The following is a 22534-nucleotide window of genomic DNA, read 5'->3' as shown; positions in this document are numbered from 1 at the left end:
CCTTCAGTCATCTAGTGTCTGCCCGCACTGTTTCCAGAACTCACGGGACTCCCTCCACCCCCAACAGACCCAGAGGTGGTGCGGCCTGACCGCGTCTCGTGCAGGTGGGAGGCACACAGGCTGGAAGGCGCAGGTCTGCCTCTGGGTGTAGCCTACGCTCACCTGTGGCCACTCAACTGTATCTGGGGCTGGTGCCTGGGAGAGAGGTGCCCAAAAGAACAGCCTGGATTTTAGAAAGAGTGATGAGGCTGCTGACCATACACCCCTATGAGTTGGCTCAGATGGAACATGGAGCAGTCCCAGATCTACAGCCAACCACTCAACAAATAATTACCAAGTGCCTACTGGGTGTTGGGCACTGTGCTGGGGCTGAGGACACAGGGTCACACAGCTGGGTCACAGCCCTGCTCTCGTGGAGTTTACGTTCTAGGGCAAGTGGAAAGCGGCGAGTCCATAATCATGACTCTGGGTCATGAAAGGACAGCGGAGAGAGGATGCTGAGCCAGAGAAAACCCATGAAGGCCTCACAGAGCTGAGACCTGGGCAGGGAGAGGACCAGCATGGAGAGGGTACGCGGAACTAAGCCGAGCCAGGCGGAACTAAGCCGAGCCAGGTGAGTGAGGATTCCGGTTTTAACCCTAAAAGTAACGCGAAGTCACCGGAGGGCCGTTTCTTTCAGAGTGGTGAGATCCTGCTTTATATCTTCAAGAGACCATTCTAGCTGCAGAACAGAGGATGGCTCTGAGGGGGGAGTGGAAGCAGTGCGTCTGGAGGGGTGTGCGTGCCCGTCCCAGGGCTCAGGCAGAGAGCCCACGGCTCCTTGGCCACTCTTTCACCACATCCTTGTCAGGGGGCTGGTGAGCCTGAGGGTGTGGCGTGTGGTGGCTAGGGGGCCGTGTTGCGGCATCAGACCCCAAGGGTCCAAGTCCTTGCTCTGTCATTCACTTCCACATGACCCTGTGCCTCAGTTTCCTCATCTGTACAAGGAGAACGAGAATGCCTACCTCCCAGGGTAACACAGACTAAACAGGGTGATCTTTGCTTGCCACCACGGTAACTGCCCCCAGGACCTCAACCTGTTGGCTATTATTACGAACACCAAGAATCAGAGAAACCCCTCTCTGCCACTGAGGGCCGGTGGAACTCCAGGGGGCACCCAGGAGAGGACAGTGACCCCTCGACCTCATGCATCCCCACAACAGCCATATGCCCCTGCCGCGAATGCTGGGACCTCCTGTTGCCCTCTGCGACGGGGCAGGCCCCAGGCCCCAGCCGGCTCACATGTGGTACTCACCTTTCACGGTAACCTGGGCCGTGGCCTCGATCATGCCCAGCGAGGAGATGGCCACACAGGTGTAGTTGGCAGAGCGCACGACGTTGCTCAGCTCCAGCACGTTGCGGCCCACCGGCATCTCATCCTCCTTGGTGAGCTCCTCGGCCCCCATCATCCACTTCACGTAGGGCATGGGCGCGCCCACCGCGACACAGGTCAGGTTCACGCTGCCGCCCGGCATCACCTCCTGGCTGCTGGGAGGGATGGAGAAACGAGGAGCCACACGGCGCACTGCGGGAGGAGGGAGAGAGGTACTCACCGGCCGGGCAAGACACTCAAGAGGATGCAAGGGCAGGGGCCCCTCATCCAGGAAGCCCCCCTCGTCAGAGCCAGACCCACCTCAGAGGCAGGTGGGGCAGAGTCCCTGGGCCCCGGCTTACACCCTCCCATTCCACTTTTGGGCTAGGAGTAGCCCCCACGCTCAGAGACTGGAACACGAGAGATTCCATAAACAAGCTCCCGTTTTACAGCCTAGGAAACTGAGGTCCAGCAAAGTCCTGCTGTCTGCCCAGGGTCACACAGAGACTCTGTGCAAGGTTCAGGTCTCAGGTCTACATTGAGGGCTCATCAGGGCCACATTCCAGGTCATCTTCCAGTGTTGCCCCCCACCCGCCATGGGTCTCCTGAAGGGCTAACTGGGGCACCAGTGAGAGAAGTCCAGGCACTGGAGGGTGGAGGACCTCAGAGTGTACCTGGGGCAGGGCAGAGGGGCTGGCCGGGAGGGGCGTGGCCACCTTCTCTGGAGTCACTGCCTCCACGACCAAGCCACAACCAGAGGGAAGAGATGATCTCAGCCATGCTCAAGGCACAGGCTGGGAACCCAAGGGAAAGGGCCGCCTCCTGGAAGGGGCTGGGCAGGGCAAGGGACCAGGGCGGGCCAGGGACGTGGTCCGCGGGCAGGATGGGCATGACGATGGCAGTAACATGATGAGGGCGCCGAACAGATGGCTTTCTGTGCCAATGATCGAAGGTCTCAAGGGGGAGGCTGGCTGTACCTGGCCAGGACCTCCGGCCTTGGACTTCCCAGGCCAGAAGCCGTGCTGAGCTTCCCAGGCCAGCGTGCAGCCTGGAACCCCTCAAAGTTGCAAGCTTGACACAAACATTTGGAACATGCAGAGGGAGGGCAGTCAGGTGCGACCTAGCAGTGGGCAGGCATGCTGGGCGTGCTGACGGGTCATGCAGCTGGGGGACCGTGGCCGAGGTGTGTCCTCCACAGGCACCCCTACAGACAGGGCAGTGGGAGGCAGGCAGTGAGGCTACGCGACCGAAAGGCACTGCTGAGAGTGCGTGTAGGTCTCCGAGGACCCGCGCTGGGGAGCCTGGCATGCAGAGGACCCGTGCCGTCACAACAGGGGCACTTCCACTGTAGCTTCCAGACTCTGCTGCTCGGGCAGCCTCAGCCCACCAAAGTAGAGCCGGAAGTAACTCCAGAAGCCACCCGGTCCAATCTCTGACCTCCCTGCACGGGGGGTCAGGCTGTGGCCCGGAGACTAGACATCCAGGTCCCGTTAACCCAAGGTATCTTTCAAACCCACTAACTTCTCTTCAGACCCAGAGGCTACTGCTCCCACCAGTGCCTCTTCCACCTCCCTCTTCCGTGGCTCTGCTGTATTCACTGCTTTCTTCCAGGACCGGTCCTCCACTAACAGCTAGCTCCAGTCTGTTCACATCAGCTTTCTGTTAAAAACCCTTGCCTGATCCCCTCAGTGAGTCCAGGCCGCACGACTGGACCCCCCACTTGGCTCCCGCCTCAACTGGGTCCCACACCGCCTCAGTCCGAGGCCTCTGGACAGAACCACCAAGCAAGCCATCTGTTCCTGGCATCGTGGGCCGAGTTCCCTCTGTGCCACCAAGCCCACTGGGGTCCCAGTGTGTCTCACGGACACCTGGTGTTCTACCTTGTAGAACTGGCCTCCTCATTTTCTTTAGGGGAACCTCTCCCCGCCATTCTTGCTATGTGGGGCATGTGACCCAGATCCGGCTAGCAAGATAAAGCCTTTGGACTTTGGCAAAAACCACGAGAACAACTTTCTCTCTATACCACAACAGCCAACCTTAGAGCCTTAGAGGAACTGAGAGCCACCTTTCATAACACAAGGGAGAACACGCTGGAGAACAAAGACGTCAATTGTGGAGAGCAGAGCTAAGAGACAAACCCAAAAGCCTGATCAAACTGTTTAAATATCTGGATCCAGCCCTGCCTGATGCCAAATCTACTTCTACAGATTTTAGTTTGGTAAGACAAGAATCTGCTTGTTTTGCTTAAGCTGATTAAGTCAGTTTCTGTCATTCGGCCCAATGCTGGGCGTCCCGGAACAATGACTGCATGTCATCTGTAGAGACATCTGCATGGCAGACAACAGGTAGATACTGGGCATGGCTGGCAGGAGGGACCCACGACAAAGAGCACCTTTGAACATCCCTCAGATGGCACAAGAGTGAGACCAGGAGGCATGGACACTAACATCACCCAGCCTCGTGCTGGGTGCCATCCTCGAGCTCTGGAGCTGGGCGTGGGCTGGCAGGTCATGGGAGGAGAGGCCCAGGCAGGTAAGTCTGTCTGCTGACCAGGCCCAGGCCTGCCAATGAAGGGAGGGGTCCAGCATAGCCCTGGCTGGAGCACAAAGGCACAGGGGCACAGCCTTAACTGATCAGGTCTTTAATCTCAGCCAGGGGTGGCCCGTGAGCTCTTCGTTCATGGGCATCGGAACAGGCTCAGCGAAGGGAAACTACTCCTGAGCTCCTACCATGTGAGGAAGGTTTCCTTGCTATAGATCCCATCACCTCCAGACTATAGGCAAGGGAACAGACTTTTAAAAAGACTCATACTTTTAAGTGACATGCCTGAGTTCATGTATTATCAGGAAGGCGTCAGTGGGATGAAAAGCTCATGCCCTTTGAGGCCTGGCTGATGGGATGGAAAAAAGACACACAGGAGGCTCTATGGAGAAGCTCCTGGGCTTCTGGGTAGCCAAGGCTGGCAGAAGATATTCTCCAGCTGGCAGAAGGATGGGGTTTAGAGAGCCTGTGCCAGGAAAGGTCATGGCTGCAAGTTTGACCCTGGTCAGTGGCAGAATCTTGGAGCCTGATTAGTACCTGGACAGAAAAACAAAGAGCCCCAGGGAAAGGAAGTAGGTTCTTGGCCAATAAACCTCGGGTCCCAAGCTAAGCAGTGTAAAAAGCTGATAGGACCGTACCCCAAGTGGTCCCAGGAGGGTAAAGTTTTCTGTTCCATGGCCTGGAAATGGAGGCCTTTCAGAACAAACGCTGGGAATAGTTTGTTTTTAGTTTTATGTTTCCTCTCCTACATGCAGGTGGAAGAGAGAACCCCGGGAGCGAAGGATGAGTTTGAGCAGCCACCCTTAGGGGCCTCCTCCAGCCTGGAGACTGCTGGGGACGGCACCCCAGACGCATTTGCTAGAACAATAGGCTCCAGGCACAGGCGAGGCATTCTGGAGTGAGATCTCCTGCAGCTCAGGCTCACACTCCCTGCAGTGTGAGTGAGGTTAGAGTAGGTCTACAGAGGGAGGGTGGGGGCAGGAGATCCTGAGTGCCAGTGGGGCCCTGCATCCCGGACCTGCCTGGACAGCCACCCCCATCCCAACAGCCGGGTGTGGCTGCCACCTCCCCACAGCAGCCCCACAAGCCACCCCTCCCGCTGTCCCAGACACGAGGCCTCTGAAAGGGGCAGGACTTGCCCTGGACCCGCTCTATTGCCAGAAGCAACAGCAGGGGAGAAAGATCCAGGGCCAGGGAAAAACACACTTAAGGTCTCATCTTGGGCTCCAGCAATGCCGGTCTACTACCGTTCTCCGTGTATCCTCGGTGCTGACGTTTTATAGACAATTTCTAAGACAGGGCTCTGCCATTTCTGGATTATATTTCAGCTGTAACTTTTAAGTCTAATTATTTGCGCTGACAAGCCCGTATAATAGGGCGGTGTGGCGCCGGGAGGCATCGGCATTTAGTGGAGTGACAGCCTAATCGCAGGGGGAGGGAGGCCCAGCAATCTGCATTCGCTCGCAGGAATTTCTCTGATGAAAATAACACAACATTAAGGAGGGGATGAGGGGCAGGATCCACTGTATCAAGATAAAATAACTCTTTAATAAATAACCTTGTGGCTGCCGCAGAGCAGTAATTAAATGCCGGCGCACTCGGCACACAGTTTTAAGTAAAGCTGGAAAAATGTAAGATGTAATTATCAGTGCCAAACAAATTACCAGCCCGGCAAATCCCCCTGGAATATTTAGAAACTCATTTCTGCCTTCCCGTTAAATATTTGTGTACGTGCTTTATTTTTGGTGGGACCAAAGAGGGGGAGAAGAGGAAGGGACCAGGGATCAGGGTGGGGGGGGAAGGGGGGCAGGGGGAGGTGGCTGAGGGCTGGGCTGTCTCTGCTGATGACTGCTTTCTGAGTGCCCCAGCAGATCCGCCTGGTCAGCGAAATGGTATAACCGAAATGCCCCAGAGCACAGGAGTGCGTATGGATGGATGCTCAGGGCTGATACCCGAGCTAAGGCCATAGCCCTCCCCCTGACTGGCTCCCTTCCCCCTTCTGGAGGAAACCCAAGCCACAGAGATATGATGCAGAGAGGAGCAGGTGGCCAAAGTCTGCTCCCTGGGGCTCAGCCTAAAGTCCAGTGGACAGGTGCGTCTCTTCTGACCACTTGGACCACATGATACAGGAAGGACCGCTGGCCCCGGCTGTCAGCCCCAAGACTAGGGGTTGCAGTCTGCCTCTGAGGGTGGGGCTGAGAACTGAGCTAGAGCAGGGTCTCTGGGGGCCCTTCCCAACCTATGGCTGGGCTGGGACGTCCTCTGGGCTCCCATGTGGGCCTAAGTTGCAATCAACCGTCCAGTCTGGTATGAGCTCCCTGAATGTGACGCTCAGCACCCAGCAAAGGCCTGAGGAAACAAGAGCTGGCTGGAGGAGGGGGGGGCGCAGGTGGGCAGATCTTTGCTTGGCTCGGCTTAGGGAGGTAACAGACAAGAATGTAGATTTCCTCCATGCCTAAGGTAATGCCACCCAGTTGCGCTTCACGAGGCAGACTGGGGCTGGCCACCCCATTGAGCTTGGTGGGGACCTCAAGGTCAGGGCAGACCTGTGGGACTCTTGTCCTGTGCTGCAGGACCTTGAGGTATGAGCTCAATCTAGATTAGGCTTTTCCCTTAGTCTTCCCAGCAGCTGCAGGTGAACTCAGGCAAAGGCGGAGTTTAGGGGACCAGGTTGTGGAGGAAGGCCCCACAGGCACGTGTGACGCACTAACCGCTCTCAAGGTTGAGCCCCACCGGGAACAGACAGCTGGCCCAGCCCAGGCGTAACGGCGGAGTACCATGTCATGTCATGCACCATGCCCGCCTGATCGCGACGGCAGGGGAGCCCAGCTAAGGGGACATGCAGACACGTGGCACATCAGGGACCCAAGCAGCGGAGGCATGCAGGGCAGGGGGCCTGCCCACCCACCCCTAGTCCTGCAGGCCTGCCGGCCCGAACAACGCAGAGCAGAGCCTGACTGGCGGGCAGGCCTGGCTGGAGCGAGCCCGAGGGAGCTGACCGAGCCCGCCGGTCCCTACTGACAGGAGCATCCCATCGATGGGCGGACTGTAGATGGATAAGAAGTGAAAAGGACCAACCTTCTCGCTGATCTGAGAGATGAGAGTTTGGGTTGATGGCAGAGTGCGATGAGGATGAGGAGGGAATAAAAAAAAGACAAGGAGAAACACAGAGAGAGTAAAAACAGGCCAACCTTCATCTGCCCACACAGCACGGACACGAGACAAGACTCTTGTGCCCCACGCACACGCACGTGCACGCGGACCACGCAGCTCACGAAAGACTCAGGACTCATGGAGGACACGGTGGACTGGGCTGGGTCCCACTGGCAAGTGCCAGGATGCCAAGGGCGGGACAGGGAGGGCTGGAAAGGGAGCACAGGTGGGCCCCCATGCCTCACACACACCCCACGGCTTGACAGACTCAGTGAGCTGGGCTGTAGGGTCGGGGCCCCTGCAGCCAGCCCGCAAACCCACCAAGGCACACGGGCGGCTAGATTCCCACCACCTTGAGGAAGCCCCACACTGCACGGCACCAGCGTGAAGAGCTGGTCTGGGCACCTATGTGGAGAAAGGCTGTGGAGACACCGCCCCATTTAGAGACAGCTGTGGCCAGCGGCCAGCTCCCTGCAGCGAAGAGGGACGGTTGGGGGCAGGTGGGGCATGGCCACGCCCTGGCCCCTGGCAGCTCTGCGTCCTGAGAGCGGGAGGAGAGAGACGCTGTGGAGGGAAGGAGAGGGTGAGTCACTCGGAGAGGGCGATGGATGGTGACACAGAGAAGCTGGTCCGCCCAGCCTGCCTGGGCCTGCTGGACTGCGGGTGGAGCTGTGGGCAACTGAACAAAGGCAGATGTAACTGGATGGCGTATCCCCCAACGGCTGTCCTGCCCGCAGCAGCAGTCACTGGCCCCCACGTGCTTCCCGTGCGCCCGCCACGGTGCTGGGAGTTTCACACGCGCTGTCCTGTTACATGTGGCAGTTGCAGGGGGGACAGAGGAAGGATGTGAGAAACTGAAGACAAATCCCAGGAGGAGATGTGGCCTTGAGCCCAGTGAACACAGTGAGAGAAGAGGGAGATGGAGAGAGATGAGTGCTGGTGGGAGGCTGTCCATCTGGAGCACCGGTTCCCAACGTGAGGGTGGGGAGAGAGCCTCCCAGGTGACACCAGGCAAGGGATGGCCATGTTGTGGGTTCTCATGTCTAGGGGCGCTGCTGCCATCGGGGGGCCAGAGGAGCTGCTACACATCACACGACCCCCAGGAGAGCCCCACACAACTAAAGAGTCATCAGGCCCCAAGGGTCAATGGTGCTGAGGCTGAGAAACCAGGGCTGGAGGCCACAGGGGCCTGGATGTTGAGGCTCCTGACAGCTGGTGCCCACGGGAGGGCAACAGGCACCTGCCTGCTCTGGAAGGTCTCAGAGCTGCTCTGAGGGCAGCAGGTGGGCAGGCACTGGGGGACTCACCACAGTTGGTCCACTCACAAGCAGCCTTCGGGACAGAGCTGGTGGCCAGCAGGGGAGAGGCCGTCTCAAGAGTTGCTGGGGCTAATGGGCCCTGAGCACCGCTGGGGGTAGAACGCACGGGCTTTGCCAGGACTGAGATGAGGAGTGGTGGGGACACCAGAGGCAAAATTCCTAGCAACTAGCTTTCTAGGTGTCTCCAAGTCTCATTAGTAGGGCCTGTCCTGGGGCTACGGGACAGCGCATGTGAAGCTCCTGGCAAGTTGCTCTGGACAAAACAGGGCAGGGACAGGCGCAGGTAGAGCCTGGCTATCAGGCAGGTCTTAGGCACAGAGACTTAGGACTGGCCCTGGGGACGTCAGGGTCCACAGGAACACATGCGAGAGAGGGAAAGATAAGCAAAGCTGCACTGGGACAGCCTGCCTCGGGGTACCTGGCAAGTGGGGCAAGAAATAAAGAAAGCCCCGTACTTGCTGCCCAAAAGGCCTGTGGGTGTGGGCAGGAAAGGTGATTTAGGGAGGCTAGGTGGAAGTGGGGGATGGGCCACGTCAGGACCTGAGCCCACCTGGTAGGGCTGGAGGTGAGAGCTCTCCGGTTTGTGCCCGAGCTGCCAGCTATGGCGGCTGAGCTCGGCTCATCTCCAGAGAGACCGGCCACCTTGTCTCAGGGCTGCAGCAGGTGCGAAGTAACTTCAGAGAATGCTACCAAGCCAGGATAACAGCATGGGGTCCTTCCGCTATGTCTGGGCCTTCTCCCGCAGCTCTGCCCTGGGAAATGCGCCCATCAGAACATGCCCACGCAGCTTGTGTGGGTTTCTCGGTGGCTCTGCTGGGCCACTCCTCTCCCTGGTGCAGTCATACATGGCAAAAGGCTTTCTTGGGACCTCAACTCTTTTGACCCTATGATCTTTTAAAAGAAGTGTTCGGTTAGGACTGCATCGGCACGGCATTTGGAACGGTCCAGGGGGAAGGAGGCAGGTCTTTGAGAAGGGCTGTCCCGATGGCTCCGCTCTAGGATAGGGCTTGTCAGCCCCGTGCGCCTGTCAGAAGCTCTGCCTGGAGCAGTGGGGGGAAGGCTGCGCACGTCCCAGCTCCCCTCATCTGGGCCATCTGTGGGGGCGGGGCTCTCAGGCTCCCCCCGGACTCTCTGCTCTGACGCTGTTCCTTAAGACAGGCCCTGGGGCCACTTAGGCGAGCCTGGATGGGCAGGATACCTCACAAGAGGGCCAGTGGGAGCCTCCCACCCTACACCCCCAACTCTAATGAAGTGTCACCCCTGGTCTCTGAGACACAACTTGCCCATCACCCAAGGGGCTGGCAGCCTTGGCCTCTTGGGAACCTGTGTCCTGACATGGAGCAGTTCCTCACCAACTACACAGTTGATGCCTAATTCTCTCCACCTTGTCTGACCAGGTGGCCCTAAAGAGCAGAACAGGCTGTGGACACTGCTGGCTGGAGAGGCAGACAGTCCCCTCGAGAAACTACACTAAGCACTCAGCGTGATGAAGTCATCGCTGCAAAAAAGCTGCGTCCACTTTCCTCTTCAAATCCCCTGAGAGGAGACAGTTTCACTTGTAATGAAGTCCATCTGTGCAGGAGGGCTAAGTGACAGGGATGTGGGGGTAGGAGGGGCTCTAGGCCCCTCCCATGCACTGTGCACACAAGACCCAGCATGTTCTCAGGAAGGGGTGAGTGGCCAGCTTTGGTCGCCCTTGGGCCGTGAGCCTAGCAGACGCCAGACACTCCAAAACAGCCCCCAGGCCCTCTCTGGTGGGTCCCTAGACTTGTGAAGACACAGGATCCTCCAAGTCTCAGGAAGAAACACCTGAAACACGGTAGGTGCTCACCTGTAGGGGCTCACAGCAGTCTCAGAGTGGCCTTCTCTATAAGAATCCTGGCTGGTGACAGAGCAGAGCTGCCTCCTCCTCCAGGAAGGCTCTGTGCAGACCTGGCCAGAAGGCGGGCTCACTTGGCCTGGAGTACCCCCCTTGCTGGGGTGGGCAGACTCAAGGAATGCCAGGGAGGTCTGCCCATGTTTACATACAAACAAGTGTGTCTGCTTCTGTGTGCGTGCGCACACACACACATACATACACAGTGAAAAGTCAGCTTGGAAGGCTCTAGACTCCCATGGGGCTCTGGGCCCACGGGGCAGGACCTATAAGAGATACAAATGCTCCCAAGAGCTGCTGCATCCCACAGGGCCTGCGGGAAAGGAAGGCAAAGTAGCGGCGGACATCGGGAGTCTGCCCAGTGGGAGCAGTCCTGGCTGTCCTTCCTGTGGCAGAGAGAGGCGGGGAAAGGAGAGCCTGGGCAGAGGGCAGCCCCCACTGCCTACACTGAGGGCTCCAGACGGCATGCCCAGCAGCCCAGTTCAGCTCCATGGAGACAGGGCTGGGTGCTGCCCTCATCCTTACCTCGCACATACAGGTTGGCGGGGGCCGAGTAGCGAGTGCCTGCAGAGTTGGTCGCCACACACTCGTACTTGCCTTGGTCCGACTCCTCGCTGCTCTCAATCTGCAAGGCACCTGCGGGGACACAGCAACAGAGATCAGGCCTGGATTATGGGGAGCGGTCTCCACGGCATTTGGGCTTGTGTTGACCAGAGGTTGAAGATGTCGGGGCCACACCTGGGCACCAGTGTTGCCTCCAGGAAGCTCTCCCTGATGAGCCCCCGGCCTCATGGCTGGAAGCAGGCGTTGCAATCAGGAGCACAAACTGCCTGTCCTAATCCCTGCAGTTTCGTAGAGCTTGTTGGCTGGGCCAGGGTCTCCATCCCATCCCCCCCCCAGCTCCACGGAGTGTCCAGTCCTGGACTCCCCATCCTGGAGCCCACTGGCCAGTAAGCATGCCCATATGTGCTCCCAGACCTACTGGCCCTGCCAGGCAACGTGGAGCCAGGCGTGGAGGGGACGCAGCCTGGATCCCCGCTGGCCTGGGAGCCACGAGCACACGATGGGGCTCACTGGGTAAGAGCCTGGGAATCGGCCGCCCACCAGATTTCTACAGGAAGGAAGGAGCTTGCTCTGGGGGGCTGGTATCTGGCAGCCTCCGCTCACAGCACCCACCCTCTCCTCCCACCCCACCCCTATCCCTCGGGCCCCGCCCATTCCGGCTCCTCTCCTCAGCCTGGTCCTGCTAAAGTGCTTCGACCCACCGCGGCTGCTGCATAATTCAGGAGGCTAATGGAGGCTGCAGCTCCCACTCGGGCCAGTGCCCTGAGGGGCTGCTCTGGCCGCAGACGGACAGACAGGAGCCAGGACTGGGGAGGGGGGGCGGTGGGCAGCTGAAAAGGACCCTCTGGCAGATCCAGGTAGGGGAGCCCAAGGCAGCAGGGGGTGGGGGGGGTGAAACCACTCGACCTGGACACCCCCAGCCCTGGCAATAAACCCTGAAAACACTGTTCTTGAGAGCACACCAGGCAAGCCGTCTAAGACAGTAACACCCTGAGCCACAAGCAATACCCCCTCCCTGGAACAAGCCGACAGACAATCAAACCCACACAGGACAGTCCAACGGACATTGAATCACCCCACAGCACATGGCCTGACAGAAAACCGCCACCTGCACAGAACAGCCAGAGTGACCCTAACAGCCCCTTCCCAGGCCTCAGACTGGCTGACGGTCACCACACCCACAAAGGACAGAGACAGAACCTGTTGGACCCCACTGGATTGGCCTGGATAAAAGCCACAGGAAGAATTCCAAGTCACACTCTCATGGCCCACGCCCCAGGGGAGGTGAACCATGGGTCCCAGTTGCAGCCCCTTCACTGCCTGACACCCTTCTTCCGCACCCAGACCCAGGGCAGCAGGAGGGGCCCTGAACACACAGGGGCCTGGGGCCTGGGGGTAGAGGAAGAGCCTGCCAAGGCTTAACCTCGATGCAGGACAAGGGGCTGGCTTGCTCCGTGGTCCTGGCTTCCGCCCTCCCCACCGGCCATCCGGGAGCATGAGGGCCCAGGGCGCAGGCCAAATACCCATCTTCTGCAAGAATAGCCCCGATGGGCACCCAACAGGTCACGTGTATGGGATGGATGGACGTTGTTACAGAAAATGTTCCTTCAAGCAGGTGGGGTTGGGCCTCTGGCTGGTGTGTGTGTGTGGGGGGTGTTGCACTAGGTCAGCTCAGCTGGGGAGGGAGGGGAGACCTGGTGGCCAACGCCACAGGCAGGGACAAGTAGTGGTGGGGTAAGACCCCTCCCGGGGGAGGAGGCTCCCCTGTTGCCGAGAATTGGACCTGGTGGGGAACCCAACACAGCCCCTGAGCCTGGATCCACACAGAAACCCCAACATCTGGAACCAACACCACAACCCAGTGGTGGGGACACAAAGAGCTAGCGCAGGCTGACAGAATGGGTAGGGGGTCTGGAGGGTGAGTCCCTCCTTGAGGGTAACAAACCAGACACCCTGCAGGGAGGCAGTGGCTCCTCTCAGCCCTGAGACCACCCTGGCCCTGGACTGAGGGACTAGATGTGCTCAAGGATGCTGAGAGGCATGAAGAAATGAGGTGAATACGATCAGTCCAGAAGCGACTGTCTTCCAGTGGGCCTGCTCCGAGCCAGATGCTGCCCGGACCCTCATCCCCTCCTCTAAACCTCGTGACTAGTGAGGTGGGCCCTGGCCCTGATTTAAAGAGGAGGAAGCAGACTTCTGAGAGAGGGATTGCTTCTCTGAAGGCCACGCCAGCGAGTCAAACTTGCACCCGGATCTTTGAGTGTCCAGAGTGTGATTTCTGAAGCCTGGGGCCACAGGACTCTGGGGTATGAAAGCAGCCAGGGCGGGCAGGGTGTCTGAGCTAGTCACGGTGGACCCTGGTTATTCCCCGTGTCACTGCAACACCTACACTGGAGTCTTCCCTGAGTGCTTCTCCTCGTGTATGATGGGCCACAGGGATTTATGGGCAGTCCTCACCCTGCTCTAGGGCGAGGATGTTAAGGGAAGTCAAGCAATCATTTAGGGCCCCAAGAAATAGGGGCTTCTTGGGAGGAAAGGCGAGGCCCGGTCACACTGCCCCACCTCCTGGGAAGACTCTCCGTCTGTGGCTGGGCTTGGGGCTCAGCACTTGGCTTCCCCGTGGGAGCGGACAGGGTCCCTTCTGTGGGGTTGGCCTGAAAGGCTGGGGAAGCAGGGCTTGCCATCCCCAAGGCGGGGCTCAGCGGAGTTTTTCTACAGTCCAGACTTGTAATGGATGAGTCCACAGGAGGGAATGACCGAGAGTGGAGGTGTGTGGTGGCCGGTGGTGCTGAGGGGACTGGAGCTGGAGATGAGGAGGCTGGAGAGGTCAGGATGGGGATGGGGAGGTGACGGACTGGACGGGATGGAGTGGTGGTGACGCAGTGGCGTGGCGTGGCGAGATGCACGGACAGCATTCTTACCTCTGATTGGTGAACCACCTGGCGAGGTAATTTGAATGCAAATAAGATCAGAGAGAAGCATTAGTACAAAAGGAAGGAAAGCCACAAAAAGCCAAATCAGATCAAATAAAACATGAGAAAGGGCCTTAAATACACGGAGAAATCGAGGCCTGAGTTAGACCGACACAGGTGACAGGTGCGCAAGCGCCAGGCTGAGCCAGGCTGAGTGCAGGTGAAGCGGTGTCCCCCGGGTCACAGGCACTGCTTGGAGGCGGGCAAGGGCGGGGGGTGAGGCTGGGGTCGTGGGGCCAGAGGTAACCGGGATCAGGAAGATGGAGCCAGGGCTCCTGCAGACCGCGCTGAGGTCAATGAGGGGAAAGTGAACAAAAAAGAGGGAGCAACTCCACTCCTCAGGGGCACCCCAGTGTCCCAGGTGGGCACGATTTCAAAACAAAGCACTTACCAAAACAAACCAAGTTAAGCACACAGTAGGGGCTAAAGGAAAGGCTTGCTGTAGGCCACCACCAGGCCAGGTCTCCAAGCAGACACACCAGCCCAGCCCCACCGGGGGACTTGGGGAGAACTCACAACCCAGTGACAGATGCCCCGCAGAGCCCACTCAACCCAGATAAAAAAGTGAGTGACTACTAAGCTTCCCCCCAACCTGACTGGTGAGAGCCAGAGGCCAGGGCCTCCCCCTCACCTGGTCAGGGCTACAAGCCCAGAGGGCCAGACACACAGTCTCCAAATGCCCAGTGCAGGGCTGCTATGCGGTCCGAACAGGGGCCTCCTCTGAGGCTGTGCTCAGGCCCCATATTCTACCATGGCCTCATCCGCAGGAGCGACGAGCCGATGGGGGGGGCCTGAGTCCCGTGCTGTCCACCCTGCCCCTCTCCCCTCTCTGCCTGTTGCAGGAGAGGGAAGTATGTCAAGGGACAAACAGTGATCGCTCCCTCATCGACCCTGATGACACCTGCCTAGGAGGCAGTATTCAGGCCCACACAAGAACGATGAAACAAGCTGAGGAACAGTAAGTGGCTTCCCCAAAGCCCAAGGTCACATGGCCGGCGAGTGACGTGGCAGGAACTAACCAGGTCTGGTGCACAGCCTTCCCACTGGATCAGGCTGCCTCGTGCAGACACAGAAGTTGGAGAAGGGGCAAAGGCAGGTGCTGGGACCTGGGCTGGGTGTGGAGGGGCTGCAGAGAGACTGGGAAGAACCATTATCACAGTGATCCCCCAGGCATGATCCTCCAGGGACCGTGACTGTCCCCAAGACCCTTTCAGAGGGTCCACAAGGTTGAAACTATTTTCATGACACTAAGAAGTCATTTGCCTTTTTCACTCTAGCTCTCTTATGAATATACAGCAGAGTTTTCCAGACATTCCACAAAGTGTGATATTGCAATAGACCAAATGTGGAAGCAGACATGAGAATCCAACAGTCTTTGATCAAGGCCCCAATTAAAGAGATTTGTGAAAATGTAAAACAATGCCACTCGCCTCACGAGATGTTTCTGTTTTAGAAAACATAATTATTCTTCATTTAAAAATGCTATTTAACATGTAATAGATTTTTAAATTATTTGAAAATTTCAATATCTAAAACTTTTCTCAACATCTAATATGATAAATACTGATGGATAAAACCTACGCCAACAGAAGATCTTCGAGGTCCTCTAATATTTACAATCAGAGGTCCTCAGACCAAAAAAGTCAACAACCGCTCGCTGATCTGCTTTCACAGTGTAGGCCCGGCCTGGGAGGGGGTGGCGGGGTAAACAGTCCAGGACTGGGTCCCCTAGCTTCTGTCCTCTGCTCTCCCAAAACCTAACCTGCTGTGCGACCAGTCTCTGGACCTCTCTGAAGAGTCACTTCTCCACCAGACTGAAAGAAGAATTCGCCTTACCATGTCACAGGGTGGGTGTGGGAGACTGGAGGGGCCCAGGAGTCAGCAGGAGTCAGCGCTGCTCCTGAGACGGGCCCGTGTGCTCGGGCCAAAGGGAAACTCTGACCACGCACCGCCCGCATGCCCTCCTGCAGACCCAGTAGAGAGATGGGGCGAGTGGGAGGACACGCTCTTCTGGTCAGAGCTGGGCCGTCCAGCCAGCGGGGTCGGGGACAGCAGCCTTTAGGAGCCCCCGGAGTCTGCTCCGCGCTTGGCTCTGGGTCCCATCTGCCAGGGCCAGAGGGCTCCCCCCACCGCAGCCAGATGCAGGCACCTCTGCTCAGGCCCTGTAGTCTCAGCTCAGGTGTCCAGAGGGTGTGCAAGGAGATTGCACTCTGGGGGAGAGCGTGGATGTGGTCAGGCTGTCCTCAACGGCAAAGGGATGGCAGCTTACATGTTTAGGCCATGGGGATGAGCGGAGCACCGGAGGTCTCCTCGGCACCCTGTCTGGGCTTGGCCAAGCGTGTGGGCCACCAGCTCCTTTCAAGACCTGGAAGTGGCTCTGAGCCCCACTTGGAGAGGAGCCTCCCCTTGCTGCTTTGGTGACACCGCCTGCTGCTGACTTGACTTCCACTCTCCCTGAGTTTGTCTCCAGTCCTCTGCGCCCACCCTGGGCCTCAAGTTCAAATTCCCAAAAGGCTCTGAAACAGTATGTCATGTCACTTTAGTGAGGAAAACATCCATGGAGCAGAGCTCAGGCCTGGGCGGCCCTCACAACAGCAGCCCTTCTTTCCAGCTCCTGTTTCGGGGGCCATGCCCTGTGTCGTGGGCTGTACCTCAGCCTGCAGGTGCCTGACAGGTGCTGGGGACGAGTCAGAGAGGGTGTGAGGTTGGGAGAGGACAGGACTGGGCACTCTGCTGTGCTCACGGGGCCCAACTATCCCCCAGACCCCAGGCTTGGCATTTGTGATGCCAGAAGGCCTCTGGGTGACTGCACGGGGGAGCTCCCTGGCCCTGGATCTCCACGTGTGACCCCAGGTGACTCCCTTAATTCAGCTGTGAAGTGGGCATGATAATCACAGCCTGTCCTACTTCTCAGGGTTCCAGGAGAATCAAGTGCAACAAAAGGCAGGGAAATACTTTGTGATACGTCAGTGACGCATAAACTGCGAAGGTCCCTGTAAACAGCCAAGCACTTGGAGGCCTGATTCCACTGCATGAAGGGATCTCCCTGTCAGATGGGCGACGGCATCCTTTCACATGGTAACAGGACAGGGGCAGCAGCTCCTGGAGCTGAGGGCCTGGTGCCAGAGCCAGGCAGCAGTGAGGGGAGAGAGTCCTGTGTGTTACTAGAGACAGGATGATGAAGACCCCTCAGGTGCCACCTCAGGAACTGGATCCTGGGTCCATAACCCTCAGGTTGCAGCTCCCAGGTAGCAGCAAAGGTGAAACAAGGTCTTCCTTGGGCCTAAGCAGCAGGGGGAGTGAACATCTGTCTGCAGGGGCAGGGCCCAAAGGTCTCGTCCCTGAGAGCCACCTGTCCTATAGCTGGCTTGTGCTGGGAGGTGGGGGGAGGGGGACCTTGCACTGGGGAGCCAGACCCATGCCCTTCCTGTAAGGAGGGCCCAGCCTAAGTGAGCAGAGATGGGGCCAGGCAGTAACAGCATCGAGTGGGGTGGGTCCTGAAGGAGGCGGCCTTACTTAGGAACAGAGGGGAGAGGCTTCCTGATTTGGTAAAGCAGAGCAGACAGCAAGGATGGGGTCAGGGTGGCTCCGTGCAAGTGTGGGGTGGCCAGAGCCTTCCCTGAGCACGAGGCTGTGAACTAAAGCATCGACTGCTGTTGTCTCCCTTAGTCCTTTTTAAAGGTGAGAGAACAGAAGCTCAAAGAAGTTAAAGAACTTCCCGGAGGCCGCAGAGCTGGTAAGTGGTGTAGCTGAGACCCGAGGAGGTAAAGCTGCCGACCTGAGCTGGGAAGAACAGGAGACTTCTGTGTGCCTCGTTCAGGAGCAGGAGCCTGGGCTCGCCGGCAGGGAGGGGCTACTGAGGCTGTCCAAGCACAGAGGAGCACGAGCAGAAACCCGGCAGCTGCGGGGGGCTGGATTCTCAGGGAGAGCCTGGAGGCAGGGAGCACAGTGCTTACGGACCCGGCTACCGCCAAGGCAGCAGAAGGAGGAAGGGGGTCTGGCATGGGAGCCATGTGGGTGACAAGAGGATGTGATGCTTTCTTATCGGAGCAGAGTTGAGGCATGTCCCTGCGTTCAGGCTGAGGGGACGGCCACCTGCAAGGAGGTGGTTAGTGGGAGAAGGCCGCGGCTGTTTGGGAAGGAAGTCACCACTCCTGGAGAGTCAGGGTGACACTCAGAAGGCAGTTAGATTTTTCTGGTCTCACTCGGGCAAGCTGTGTGGTGTTGGGAAACAGAACCAGGCATGTGGGTGTGGAGAGGGTACCTGAAGCTACAGGAGGGGGTGAGTCGGCCTGGTGGGGAAGGCCCCACTCACGGAGCAAGTGCTGGCGACGGAGACGGAGGCTGGTGGAAGGAGCAGAGGAAGAGGAGGCCTCAGGGAGACAGATGTGAGAGGAAAGCCAGGGACGGGGGAGGAGCGGCTGCCAATGGCGTGGCAGGCAGCAAATGGGGGGCACAGGGCCTGGCCCACAGTAAGGACCACATAAATAGTTGATGGACGAGTGTGCGAGATGGCGAGCCTTCCCAGAACTGCTGCCACGGATGGCCAAGGCCGTGCTGGGGCGAAGGCCAGGCCTGCGGGGAGGACCATCTGGCTGTTTGGGGAGCCTGCCCGGGGGACTGCAAGCAAACGCAGAGGAGCCGAAGCAGGCCGCTGGGCAGTGCTGGGCAGTGGCTGCAAATGCTGCCGGACCATTTCCTGCCTTGATTATGGCTGTTTTAATTAACTGCGTTACAGCTGCCTCCATCTTGTTGAGTTTTAATTAAATTAAATGAGCTAACACTTTGTAGGCTGTCTCAGGCGGCCCTGGCTTAGGTCTGAATCCGGCCCCCGCCGGGCAGCTCATCTCTCCTTCCTCCCCTTGGCGCTGCTGGGGCGGCTCCCTGGTAGGAGGCAGGGGGGAGGGGCTGGCACCCCAGGGAGTGGCAGGGGCACCTCTGACGCCTGCACAGCCCTGACAGGCGGTGTTGTGTCCTCCTTTGCAGTGCTGACCTCACAGCCAATGGGCAGCAGGGGCTCTGGCTGGCACTGGCCGTCTTGCCTGAGCCCACTGCCCTGCAACTCGCAGCAGAGGTTCTGGACCAAGGTCTATCGGCTCAGCCTTCGCTGGCGGCAAAGGCAGAGTACAGCTAACTGATGCTGAGCCTCCTTTCCCGCCTGCACCGTTCCCACAAAAACTGAATCAATTATCCTGGCGGGAGCCTCGGAGGCAGATCGATCAACAGGGCGACACCTCCTGCCTGGTCATGACGGCATCCTTGCTGCCAAGGGCTCCCAGCTGGCTCGACTGAGATATCCAGAGGAGACAGGTGGCCCTGGTGGCCAAGGGATGGCAGTAAGTCCTCCTGGCTCGAAGCTCCTGAGGTCCGGCCTTCTGAAGCCTGATGAATCAGGCATCTCCAGCCTCTTTTCCTGGCTAAGCCCTGCTATCTGGGGAAGTAAAGAGAAGCATCGAGTAGGCCTCCTCCCAGGCCAGACTCCAGGCAGGATGGAGGATGAGCAGCCACGGACGCCTCTGCAGAGCCCAACGCCACGCCGGGTGCTCCACTCATGCTGCGAGGAGCTGGGCTGCACCGAAGTCTAGACTCTGGTGATCCCAGGAAGGGAAAAGAATCCCTGACAACGAGCCCTCGCTGTCAAGCTCCCTTCCCTGGGCCAGGAGGGCCTGTACCGAGATGAGACTCGCCGACCGGGTGCCATCCGCTCAGCCATGGTGGGCCAACCCCAGGCTCCCAGGCCCGAGAGGGAAGGCTATGCTGGGCGCCAAGGGGACATCCTTCCTGAAGTCTGTGTGGCCCCTTGCCCCTCGCCCTCTGCTCACCTGAACGCAGCTGCTTGATGCGGCCATTGCTCGTGGCAGGGTCCACCGGGAGGAAGTCCTTAAACCAAGAGATCTCAGGGTCGGGATTCCCGCCTGCTGCGCACAGCATGGTGGCTGTACGTGCCTTCTCCACCACCTTCAGCTGAGGCCCCATGTCGATGGAGGGGAACCCCGGGGGTAGCTGTTCCTCTGTAGACAAAGAACAGAAGGGCAAGTCAGGGCCGGCACTGCCTACCCCCTAGAACCCTCGGCCATGGGTAGCTGCTCCCGACTCCCAGGTTGGCCGGGACCCTTGAGACCCTTGTCTCCCAATTTCTGACTTCTAAAGGGTGGAGCCTGCTTCATGGGAGGACCCAGACTCCTGAGTCCCACTTCCTAGGTCTGCCCATTGCAGGGCTGGGGTGGGGGGTACAGTTGACCATGGAGCACACCCGGCCCTGGCAGGGAGTTTCCAGGTCTGAGAAACAATGCCTCAGACTGGAGACGTCAGCACTTCTCTCTCCGGGCCCTGTGAAAAACGAGGACTGATGCTCTGCTGGCCACAGCAGAAAGTGCTACACGGATGCTGGGCTGTTGGGGGTGGGGGCACAGCTCATATAGCAGCACCCAGGGCCACAACACAGCCCAAAGGCCCCCCCCGCCCCCGGGTGCTGCCTAGCTCCCACTCCCTTTTCTGCACGTCGTGTCCCTTCCACTGCTTGCCTCTGGCCTTGAGCCCCATAGCATGGCAGAACCCTACATCACAGCCTGGATTCTGGACCTGACTCTGGTACCCCTGACCTACAAGTGACCCCCTGCATCTCCCGGTCCTGACCCTGGCCCATTCTCTACTATAGCCTTGACCCTGACCCTCTTCCCTCACTCCCTGGGGGTCGTGGTCAGGCCTGTGGACCATGTTGGAGCATGTGGAGGCTAAGGAGAGAAAAAGGCTCTATGAGGACACCAAATTTGATGAAGGGAAGTGAAACTCCTCCCTGACTGCCTTTCCCACCTCACCAGGGGCTGGCGGCTCACACAAGAGTCGTTGTGCGGAAGCAACAGACATCGGCACACCCCCACACCCACTGCACAGACACTCCGACACACGGCCCCTGAGACTGGGGGAGCAGGGCTGGCCACTCACCACCCCTGGAAGCACAAGGGGCTGGGAGCACAGGCTCTGGACTAGAGCAGGTGGAGTGGGGCTTTGACCCCCATCACCAACTAGCTCTGTGACCGGGGTGCATTACTCATCCTCTCCACGCCTCCGTTTATCTGTAAACCAGGTTCAAGCTCCCAGCTTGTACAGCCATTGCAAGGAGCACGTCTAATGACACACAAGGTGCTGGAGAGTGTGACAGAGAATCTGCACCAACGAAGATTAGTGGACATTACCACTACAAGGAGCACCCGGCTGAGCCACCGGGGCAGTCAGGTACCAAGCCCAGGGCCTCGGGCTGGGGCCTCTGCCTGCGTTCGAGAACCCGGCAGAGCCTATCAGTGTGGACACCAGACATGCCCAGTGGAGGCTGGGGAACGCTGTCAGTCTTCCAGTGGGAGAGCATGGCTCCGTGGTGGCAGAGACCAGGAGGCGGCACCGCCTAGACCTTCCTCCCTTGGGCCCAGCACAAGATGGGTATGTGAGGACACTAGCTGAGGTCAGACTCCTGTGCCAGGGAGAAGGCACATGGCATCCTCAGAAGCGATTCTAGAAAGTAAAGACTGGCAGGGCTGATCCTCCCTATAGACTCTCGGAGACCCAGGGAGACGGACTGGGGAGGCAGGCAGGAGAGGAAGCTGGAGGAGCCCCAGGAGGCAGGGGCAAAACATCCCTCTATCTGCTGCCAGATCCTGGGCGGGTGGGACGGGGGGCTCTGCCAAGGCTCTAGCTGCCAGTGGCATCCCAAAGGGACCGTGGCCGCATGAAGAGATGGGGTCTTGCGCTGGAGAGCAGTAGGACTCCGAGCACAGCCTTGCCTCTCCAGCCTCTCCCAGCAGCTGGCGCTATGCTTACTTCCCCACCTGCAGCCCTATAAACTCCAGATGTGAACCCAGCATCTCCTTGGCTGTAAATATGATCCCACGGTGTCCTGACTTCCAGCTCTGATTTTTAAAAGGAAAATGTGGCAAGGAAGCAGGACTCGGGGTACACCGAGCAGGAGGCGGCTGCCTTTGAGTCTGCTGAGGTTTGCTTTAACAGGAAGGCCCAGGCAGGGCCTGAGGCCCAGGGCCCCTGTCCACCCTCTTTGCCCTCCTCAGCAGCTGGGGGACACTCAGGACAGTCAGAGCCACCCTAGCACACCAGGGTGACAGTCCTCAATCCTACCTGCACAGCCCTGCTGAGCAAATGGGGGCACAGGGGTGACAGAGTCTGCCAGAGTCCGGGCCCAGGAGTCAGCCAGCCCCCATCTCCACTGGCAAGGGAGATCAAGGAGAAGGGAAGAAGTACAAACACCTGCGGCCCCCGTGTCCTGGAATCTACTCTGAATTCCTGACACGGGGAAGGTCTTGGGGATTTACGCCAAATTAAGGACAATTAATTTTCCTCCCTCAATTATCGCGCCCTCAATGGCTCCGTCCTTGGCTCAGATCATGCCTCAGGCACTGCCGCCAGAACCTAAAATCGGCATGTGTGAAGAGCTGTCCATAAAACAGCGGGACCCAAAACCCGGTCCCTTGTGCCAACTCGGCTTCTAGGCAGAGCTCGGAAGGCTGCCGTCCTGCACCTCCAGCAGGGTAAGCGTGTCTCGCAGGAGGACACCGGCCCCTCAGGAGTGACCCGCTGCTGTCTCCTCCTTCTCTACTCCCCGGGAGGCCTCCACCACATTCAAACGCAGCCAAGGTCAGCAGCTGCTTACTGATGCCCGTTGTGTGTCTGGCCAAGTTGGGCACTGGGCACACTAGTGGAAACTGACCCATCCATGAGTCTGCACATTTATCCCCTGCTCACCCTGCAG

At 58.7% G+C, this 22534-nt stretch overlaps 1 protein-coding gene across 7 annotated transcripts in view; it reads right to left on the bottom strand.

Moving 5' to 3' along the window:
* Positions 1–22534, bottom strand: part of PTPRF (protein tyrosine phosphatase receptor type F) — an 86341-nt gene that overhangs the window by 30479 nt on the left and 33328 nt on the right. For all 7 annotated transcript variants that reach the window (XM_044238022.1, XM_044238025.1, XM_044238024.1 and 4 more), the window contains exons 6-8: positions 19599–19787; positions 10766–10876; positions 1295–1564 (exon numbers count right to left, since the gene is read on the bottom strand). In XM_044238022.1, the coding sequence (XP_044093957.1) occupies positions 1295–1564; positions 10766–10876; positions 19599–19787 (570 nt within the window). The remainder of the gene's footprint in view (positions 1–1294; positions 1565–10765; positions 10877–19598; positions 19788–22534) is intronic.

Source organism: Neovison vison, chromosome 2 (genome assembly GCF_020171115.1).
Source record: "Neovison vison isolate M4711 chromosome 2, ASM_NN_V1, whole genome shotgun sequence".
NCBI lineage: Eukaryota > Metazoa > Chordata > Mammalia > Carnivora > Mustelidae > Neogale > Neogale vison.
Note: the sequence above shows the minus strand (reverse complement) of the source record. Positions and strands in the feature narration are given on the sequence as shown.